This window comes from Prunus dulcis, chromosome 6, assembly GCF_902201215.1.
Source record: "Prunus dulcis chromosome 6, ALMONDv2, whole genome shotgun sequence".
Taxonomy (NCBI): domain Eukaryota; kingdom Viridiplantae; phylum Streptophyta; class Magnoliopsida; order Rosales; family Rosaceae; genus Prunus; species Prunus dulcis.
The window spans coordinates 23,829,437-23,838,465 of NC_047655.1; the positions used below are offsets into that span (position 1 = coordinate 23,829,437).

The 9,029-nt window shown below is 37.7% G+C and overlaps 2 protein-coding genes across 4 annotated transcripts; both read right to left on the reverse strand.

The window, feature by feature from the left end:
- Positions 1-596: 596 nt before the first annotated feature.
- Positions 597-5,455, reverse strand: LOC117630995 (ATP-dependent zinc metalloprotease FTSH 10, mitochondrial-like). Of its 2 annotated transcripts, XM_034363900.1 has the most exons (9): positions 5,141-5,455; positions 4,817-5,051; positions 4,659-4,730; positions 4,411-4,541; positions 3,375-3,851; positions 2,487-3,254; positions 2,129-2,356; positions 1,001-1,217; positions 597-767 (listed from the first exon to the last, which is right to left on the reverse strand). In XM_034363900.1, the coding sequence occupies exons 1-9, from the start codon at positions 5,198-5,200 to the stop codon at positions 730-732; spliced, it is 2,226 nt and encodes a 741-aa protein (XP_034219791.1). In that variant the 5' UTR covers positions 5,201-5,455; the 3' UTR covers positions 597-729. The 2 variants fall into 2 exon arrangements, with proteins under 2 accessions (XP_034219791.1, XP_034219789.1); XM_034363898.1 differs by having other exon boundaries at positions 597-1,217.
- A 401-nt stretch (positions 5,456-5,856) lies between these two features.
- Positions 5,857-7,975, reverse strand: LOC117632142 (probable WRKY transcription factor 49). 2 transcript variants are annotated; one of them, XM_034365561.1, is made up of 3 exons: positions 7,601-7,975; positions 7,368-7,514; positions 5,857-6,479 (listed from the first exon to the last, which is right to left on the reverse strand). In XM_034365561.1, the coding sequence occupies exons 1-3, from the start codon at positions 7,852-7,854 to the stop codon at positions 5,987-5,989; spliced, it is 894 nt and encodes a 297-aa protein (XP_034221452.1). In that variant the 5' UTR covers positions 7,855-7,975; the 3' UTR covers positions 5,857-5,986. The 2 variants fall into 2 exon arrangements, with proteins under 2 accessions (XP_034221452.1, XP_034221453.1); XM_034365562.1 differs by having other exon boundaries at positions 5,898-6,467.
- Positions 7,976-9,029: the final 1,054 nt, after the last annotated feature.

Here is a 9,029-nt window from a genome sequence, read left to right on the forward strand (position 1 = left end):
ATTTCCCACTAAATAAAGGAGAAAGCAACAAAGTCCTATATGGTCAGAATCATCATGTATTCACAATGAAAGATGCTTCGAAAATGACTGACCTTTCATTCCAAAGAAAAGAACAAAACTAAACCAAACAAAGTGTACTACCGCCTGTCGCTCCTCCTCCATGAAACATGACACCAATTTCTTCAATGACCTAAGACCATGCCTAGATTCTGTGTCATGTCTTAAACCTTAGGTCTTAAGTATCTCACGTCATAAGCTTTAAACTACGAGCTTCTTCGAGGCCCAAGGTTTTTAGCCGAGGACTATAGGTCGATATTCAGGCCTTCCACGAACCACGAGTATATAAGGCATTGAGTCGTGGTGATCGAGGTTGAGTCATCGAGACTTGATGTGAAGCTTAGGGTTGAAGAAACTTTTCTTTTGATTTTAATTATTCCTAGGATCGCTAGAGTTTGAATGCCTTCTCTTTAGATTTATATTTTTATTGTTGTACAAACGAGACCCCAAAAAAAGAGACTGAGAGTATTGAGTATTGAGTGCGGGATTAATACTATGCATCTCTAGAGTACGGCTTTAAAAAGAAAACAAGTAAGAAATTGTATGTGGGAAACAGATGATAAACGTACCTAATATGTTATTTGGATATACAAAGAAGTTCACAATCAGTTCTAACAAAGAAGCCAGTCTTTCAACAAATATCATTTTATATGAACAAAAATCCCCATGAAATCAATCAACTATGCAGGCACAACATCTGGTTGAATGGGTGGCGACCGACCATCGTCCACATTCCCACCCTCAGTGGTCTCTTTAGGCTCCTTATCTTCTTCTTGGAACCCTTCCTTGAATCTGTCATAGTTTGTGGGCTCGTTTGACTTAAATGGGCGCTCTCCCAATACTCGAACCAAGTCATCTTGGTGAAGGACCTCCTTTTCCAGCAACAGCTCTGCGATCTGTCCTATTTGCTCTTTGTGCTCCTCTATCAGCTCAATGGTGCGGACATATGCTTTGGCCACCCATTCTCTAACTTCACTGTCGATTATTGCACCGGTCTTGCTGCTGTAGGGCTTGGCCATCTCAAATGCATCATCCCTTTGAGGAAAAGAAAGAAGACCCACCTTGTCGCTGAAGCCATACACTGCAACTTGGGCATAAGTCATTTTGGTCACTTTCTCCAAGTCATTCTGTGCTCCAGTAGAAATCTTCCCCAACAATACCTACTCCAAGAGTATCGCAACAGTTAGTGACTCAATAAAAGTCAGCTGATAAATTCTCAAATGTTGCAAAGATGCCCTTCGTTTTATAATTAAAATGTTGTGCCATCATAGCAATGCCACGACTTCAACTTTCTAGCTACAGGAGCCTCATCATGCAAAACCAGCCACAATTTTTTTGTCTCTATCAAATCGCAGACTAAGATGTATAGTCAAAGATTTTAGGCATGTTTTCTATATTAACAAATCTTACTTAATAACTGATGGCATCCACAAACAGATTATTGCACAACATACACATACATGCACACTAATGGAAGAGTTGTTGACGATTCGAGAATGTGAACACCTTTCTATGTAAAGATTCAAAAGGAAATAAGTTCAAGAACAGAGAAGCTTTGACCCCTCGGTTTTGAGAGCTACAAAAGGTCCCTCAATGAGATTTTGTAAACGTCACCTTTTGAGTCTACAGCATTGTGCTTGATCATTTTATGATAATTATTGTTAAATAAAACAAGTCTGCAGTCACAAACTACTTGAACATTACAACACAACTGGAGTCATTACTTATGAATCATTTCATGCAAAAGATTTAAATAACAAAATACATCACATACTTTCGGCATTCACTATTAAAAGTTTATGGTTGCTTGGTTGCCAAGATGGCATTCTCAGAAATTTAAACAACTTCATGTTTCAGTTGCATTCGCCATATTTGAATTGAACGAGTGATATACCATGCTAAAGTGCCTTTGTAACTTTCTAGAGTTGAAGCTAAACCATAAATAAGTCAGTCTCAATGAGGAAGGAGGGATGGTGGGAGCATATAAGCCTCATTCTTTAATAAATCTAATCATATGATTCATATCCCGACTTACTCATTCAGAAACTTTGGGAAAGAAAGAGAGCTTTACCTGCTCAGCAGCTCGACCACCAAGGGTCATGCATGTCATGTCAAAGAGCTGCTCTTTGGTCATAAGAAGATTTTCATTGGGAACATACTGAGCAAACCCCAGTGCTGCAGTACCACGCGGAACAATAGTTACTTTAAGCAAAGGTTCTGCATGTTCCAGGAACCAACCAGCAACAGCATGACCAGATTCATGGTAAGCAACAGTCCGTCTTTCCAGCTTGCTTACTACCTGCATAAAGAAACCAGTAAAGCTTTAAATATCTCGGTAGCTCCATACAAAACCTTTCTAATACTCAGTAATCTTTGAGTCATAAAGAAGTCAACAACTACGCAGAATGTCATGCAGTGGCAACAGATACCTTGTTCTTCTTCTCTAGACCACCTATCACCCTGTCTATAGCTGCCTCAAAATGTTTCATGGTGATCTTTGGGCTCTCATTCCTTGCAGCAATCAAGGCAGCTTCGTTGCAGACATTTGCTATGTCTGCTCCAGCAAATCCAGGAGTGAGAGCAGCAAGTCTCTCTGAGTAATATGATGGTTCCAAATCCAACTTGAGCTTGTTCAGATATATTTGAAAAATCTGGTTACGACCTTTGATGTCTGGTTTATCAATAGTAATTTGACGGTCAAACCGACCAGGCCTCAAGAGTGCTTTATCTAGAATATCTGGCCTATTGGTGCCAGCAAGTACAACAACTCCAGCAGTGGTTCCAAATCCATCCATTTCCACAAGTAATTGATTGAGAGTACTTTCACGCTCGTCATGGCCACCTGAAAAGCCTCCACGCCCTCTAGCTCGGCCAATTGCATCAATCTCATCAATAAATATTATACTGGGTGCGCACTGTCTTGCCTCTTGAAATAAGCTTCGAACCCTTGATGGCCCAACACCAACAAACATTTCCATAAAATCTGAACCAGATATAGATAGAAAAGGCACCCTAGATTCACCTGCAGTTGCCTTTGCAAGAAGCGTCTTTCCTGTTCCAGGAGGGCCAACAAGAAGAGCACCTTTTGGAATTTTTGCTCCCAACTCCTCGTATTTCTTAGGATTCTTTAGAAAGTGCACAAACTCCATTATTTCTTGCTTAGCCTCATCACAGCCAGCTACATCTTTAAAAAAAACCTGAATCATAATGTGGGCATGAATGTAATTGTTGTAAATAATTCAGTTTAGGTTTCATTTTAATACTAAGACAATAAATATGATGAAGGAAAACACAAGTAAATGAAATGCATACTTAACCTTGTTTTTGGCATTCTTATCCAATTTTGTGATCTGCGCTTTCCCTATATTGAATATTCCTCGGCCACCTTTTCCACCTGGACCACCAATGCTAGGCATTTTTCGGCTCATAAACCAAAGGGCTCCCAGAAGCAACGCCGTTGGCCCATACCTCATCAACTCTTGGAACCAATTTATTTGGGATACATAAATTACAGGAACAAAATCATGACGGTCAAACCCTAAAGCTTCTTGGGCTTCCTCCAACTTTTCCTCAAAAGATTCAACACTCCCTATGTTAAAATAATATTTATACTGGGTTGTATTTCCTCCTGTGGAAGAACCATCAGCAGGTCCCTTTACAGCATCATCGCCACTCTGTTTCCTATCATGTGGGGAGCTCCTTACATACACTTTCGCAACTGATTTGTTTGCAACTTCAATGTGATCCACCAACCCAGGTTCAAGTAGTTTGTTTTTAAATTCTTGGAAACTTATCTGGGAAATATACCAATCAGCTTAGACAGAAATAATTAAAGAAAATCAGATAAAAAATTTCTCCATAGTTGTAGGGAGAAATGCAAAACCACAAGTATTAATATCATAAATCCTTAATCTTTAACAAACTATAGAATCAAATGATCCTCCAAGCAGTTTTTCGGATAACATAACAGCATGAAATGGCTAGGTTACTAGAACTTGTTTGGCAGATGGCCTACAAGATGCTACTTCATACTCACTGTGTTGAAGAAATACTATATGCATAATACTTATGCTTTCTGACATGAATGCAACAGAATAGAATTTATCTAAAATGCACGGAAGCCCGCAAACCATATGAATCTTTCTAAGTCCCAAGTGCAGAAATCCTCAACAGTATATAAAGGTGAACATAATGCAACAACATTTCGTTAGCACCAACAAGAAGAATGCATGAAGATGCCAACAAAACAAATGTTATCTAGCACAAGAAAATAGATTGCAATTCACATACACAGCGACCTTAACCAACCTATCCATCTATTCAACAACTAGTTGCTGTAATCATATTGATTACCTCCTTCGCTTGTTGAGGATTAAGTAATATTGATGTGAAAACAAAGCCAAGGAACATAATGGGACCGATAATCTGATGCCAAGGAATAAAAAATTCCCGGGGATTCCCCTGATCACCTGCATTTGAGCCCTCTGAAGAAAACTGAAACTAATGAGTACAGTAAAATAATGTTGCACTCACTCAAAACACATTAATTGGAAAAAAAAAAAAAAAAAAAAAAACCTACAATTACTAAATATGTGACACACCTTTGGACCCGGATTTCTGCCCATCCCCTTTTGGAATTTCCTTCTTATTTTTTGGATAATAATTTTCATAATCTGAAAGAATAAACAACTGTAAAATCCATACATAAATACATTACGAATCAAACATTTTTCTTTAACGTTTGGGCATAGAACCTTACTTTTCTTCTCGTGCCCTCGGCTGGAGAAGAAGCGACGAATTCTAGGGTTTGTGAGAAAAGACTTAAAATTCGACAAGTACGTATTAGAGACGAGCTGCTTCCCAGCTCCATTATAAGTCAAATATCCCCTCAGAAGCCCTAGCTCGCCATCAACGCCTGAAATGCACGCATTTCCGAGTGGCACCGTTTCGTGCAGAAATGTAGTCCTTCCGTTGTAAGTACCCGAAATCACGTTCTACACAGCAAAATATCAAACTTCATCAACCAACAAGAAATAAATTTAGAGAAGAGATTTAAAAATAAGGTTTTTTGTGATATTATCACTCTTTTGAATTTAGAACGAGCCGAGTGGGAAAGCGAGCGTCCGATGCTTGAGAAAACCATTGTATCGAGCCTTGAGGATCGTATCGGGTAGAAAACGGTGCTTTTGAAACCCTAGAGAGAGCTTTGCGGGTCTGTTTGGTTTCCGAGAAAAAATTCAGGTGCGAAAATTTGATAGGGCTGGAAAGAAAGAGAGAGCGAACGAGGGGTTACCGGAATTAGGATGGTGTGGGACTGAAGGAGCAGAGGCGGAGAAAGGGAATGATTTCGTGCCCAGAATCAGAAACCGCCTTCTTTATTATTGAATTACCAATTCGCCCTTGGTTATGGGACATGGGGTATGAAATTAGTGAGGTTACTTTTGTCAATATGTAGTGCTTCTTCGAGTTTTGGAGCCTGAAGATGGTATTATAATTTTCAAAAATAGAAAAATATATTTAGATTTTGCCACTCCTAAAATAACTCTCTCGACTCCTTTACACCCTCATCTCACAATACATGAAGGGGTGCCAAAATAAAAAATGTGGCTATATAGAAAATGCACTTCAAAACTAGCTTCTCACCCTTGTCGTACTTTAAACATGAATAGACAAATTTGGTGTGGTTACTTAAGTTATTTTTTTTTTTTTTTTTGGGCTTCAAATAGCATAAGTTACATAACATAACACAAAATTAACTTAATCAATACTTATCTACTACTTGTAGTTTGAAACATTCTTTATTGCCTTATGATATCGACAATAAAATCTACATGGGACTTTAACATACATATCATTATTGTACCTCCTTGTATATTTCACATATATAATAATTAACTACGATGATTAGACTATAACAATATGAATTCATTCATCCACAGCTATGATTAAAACCAACATCGAAATACGAAGTAGCCCATGATAGAGAAGAAGGAGATGTTGGAGACGACTGGTAGGAGGAACAAGAAGAATTTGAAGAAGCACTTGATGGATTAGGGTTCCTAATCATAAATGGCACCACATCTTGAAGCAACCCTTGTGTGCTCGGCTCTTTTTCAACAAATTCTTGATGTTGGTCGGGGAATGGGCCGGGCTGCAGATCCGGGTCCGGGTCAGGGGTAATGCTTCGCGGGCTCTCTTGGGCTTCATGTTCACGGTCTTCTGTGCGTGGCTGTGAGGTTTTGTTCCTAGGCTTCTTCATAGGTGGGCTGGTGTTCTGGGCCTGGTTGTTGAGTGGGAAAAATGGGTAGGCAAAGTGTAAGTGGAGCCCTTCATAGGTGATGATGAGTGTGTCTGGGTCCTCACTGGACCTCTCAACTTGCTTCTTAGCACTGCACCTTGGGTTTGTGCACCTGTAATAGCTCCTATTTTTCAAAATTTTTTAATCAACACAACCCAAAAAAAAGCTTGGTAAGAAAATGGAAATAAATAATTCAAAAAAAGAAAAAAAGAATTTGAGATATACTTTAATTGCATGATTGTAGCACTGTGTCAAACTTTGTTTTAATTTATTGTCAGGGTTGATAGTGTGGCCTAGACCTAGGCCTAGGCTTGGACCTCATTTAGGTCAAGCTACTTGCATAGGTAGACATATTTAAGGATAATCTACCTGCTTAAGGTGTTGATTAGGGCGGTTGGATTCATGGGGCAGTACTAATTAGAGAGAAATTTGTAAACTAGTCTGCTTAATTAGTATTAAAGTTGCCTAAATCATGCAGATTCGGACTCATACGTATACTATAATGAAGTAGGTTTAGGACCCTAATTAAGCCTTCAATGCAAAGTTGAATGGTTTAGGTTTGAAATAAACAAATGATGCGACTTCTATGCATCACTTGTCACTTCTTTCAAGTTTGAAATAACTAGCATTCCAATCCATGAATACAGATATATAGATTTGATCTCTTTTTTCTTATTTTTTCCCTGTTTAATAGGCATACATTATCTTGTTACGAAAGAAATATATCGTTATTCACACTTCTCTTGAAGCTTCTTGCATTAGCCATTCACGACAAGTTACTCAACGTTTTAATAATTAGTATTTTAAAATTAAAATTCATATAATTTCAGCAATAAAGTACTTACCACTGCACCCAATAAAGAGAAACTACGGCTCTCATCTTAAAAAAACAATCGTATGATATTTACTATGGCGGCAATAATACCGAACCTTACAGCTTTTAAAATACTTAATTCCATAGAGGGGAAGAAGAAAACGAAGAAGAAAGAATGAGATATACTAAAATATTTACCTAGGATTTGGGCTATTCTTAATGGATTTCTGCCCGTACTTCCTCCATTTATAGCCATCATCAGCCATTGCTCCATTGTCACAGCTTTTAATCTTCAGAGTGTACTTATGCTCAACTTTGCTCAAACCCCTTTCCAGTGTTGAGAGCCTGCACAATAATACACAGGAAAAAAAAAACCCAATTAAAATTAAAATTAAATGAAAATAATTATTATTATTGTAACATATACAAACCTAGCCGGTGAAAGTTCTTGGGGTTGAATTGTTCCAGTGGTGACAGACAAAGCAGTCTCGATATCTTTGATTGTTGGACCAGAATAGACGGTCGGGATGAACCGATTAACAACACTATCTTCATTGGAAACACTCATCTGGGATTGTAGAGCCTCCTCTGGTAGCACAAAGAATGGTGTTTCATTGTCCAGAAGCTCTCTCACAAGCTCTTCCTCCGACCCGTCGGACCACGTGGCACCCATTGCGTCCTCCATTGTCAACAGAAGAAGAAGGAGAAGGCTGAAAGAAAATGAGTTGATAAGATGAGAAATGAAAGCTCATGAAGAAATAAAAGAAGGGAAAGGGTGGAGCAGATGGAGAGGGGAAGGTGTCACGTCTACGTGTTTGCCTCTTGACTTTAAAAGCAAGCGAGAGGGTTTTGGTGTTTTGTATGGATTCTACTTTGACTTAACTAAGAATTCTCTTCCCGTTCAAACACTAACATATTTGGTAAACTGAACATTTGGCACCACCTCATTATATTACTATTGATATTCTTTGTGCGAAAAATGCGAGTGATTATTTTAGAATATTACTATAATAAAGTCACGTCGTACATATTGTACACGTGTTATAATATGAGTGAATATTTATTAATATCATTTCTTAAAATAAAGGAAAATGAATTATGTCATCCACTTATATTATAACACGTGTATAAAATATATGACGTGACCGTAGTATTCTATAATTTTTTCAAAAAGGTAAGTTTTATTTTGGAAAATTTTACACAACCCAAATTATGGAGGAGCCATTAATTTACTTTTTTGGTTTGCTGCGTTCTCTGTGTTTTCATTTAAGTGTGTTCTTTGTCTTGTTATATTGTGTTTTTGATTGGATAGATGCAATAAGGTGGACCAAAGCTACCTGACCCATGACCCAATCTCAACCAAAGCAAGAGTCAACCACTAAAGAATCAATAGAAATATAACTTTTCATTATTTTTCAAAGAGTTGTTCTCTCTTTCTTTGAATAAACAAATTCTTCATTATCACTCTTTCTAAATTCTTTAAGGAGGCATATAATTGGCTACCTGGATATAGTTACTTAAGAAGGAGTAGATGAAGTATGATGACTTGCGAACTATAAAAAAAAAACAGTTCAATTAGAGGGATCAAGCTATAAAACCCAACTTTTTTCTCAACTCTTTTTTTTTCGAATTAGTCTCGATCGTACGGGATGAGTCGTATGGATTGCCAATTCATACGATACCTTTGAGAGAAAAAGAAAAAGAGATATGGTTCAAATGTATCTTCCTTAATAAAACTTATAACATAAAGTTGCTCACATGTCATGAAAACCATAATAGACTAAATTTTTTTTTTTGTTTTTTGTTTTTTGGTTTTTGCAGCTGATCTGATTGATCTTCTCTCCTTGCTCCATTAGTTAA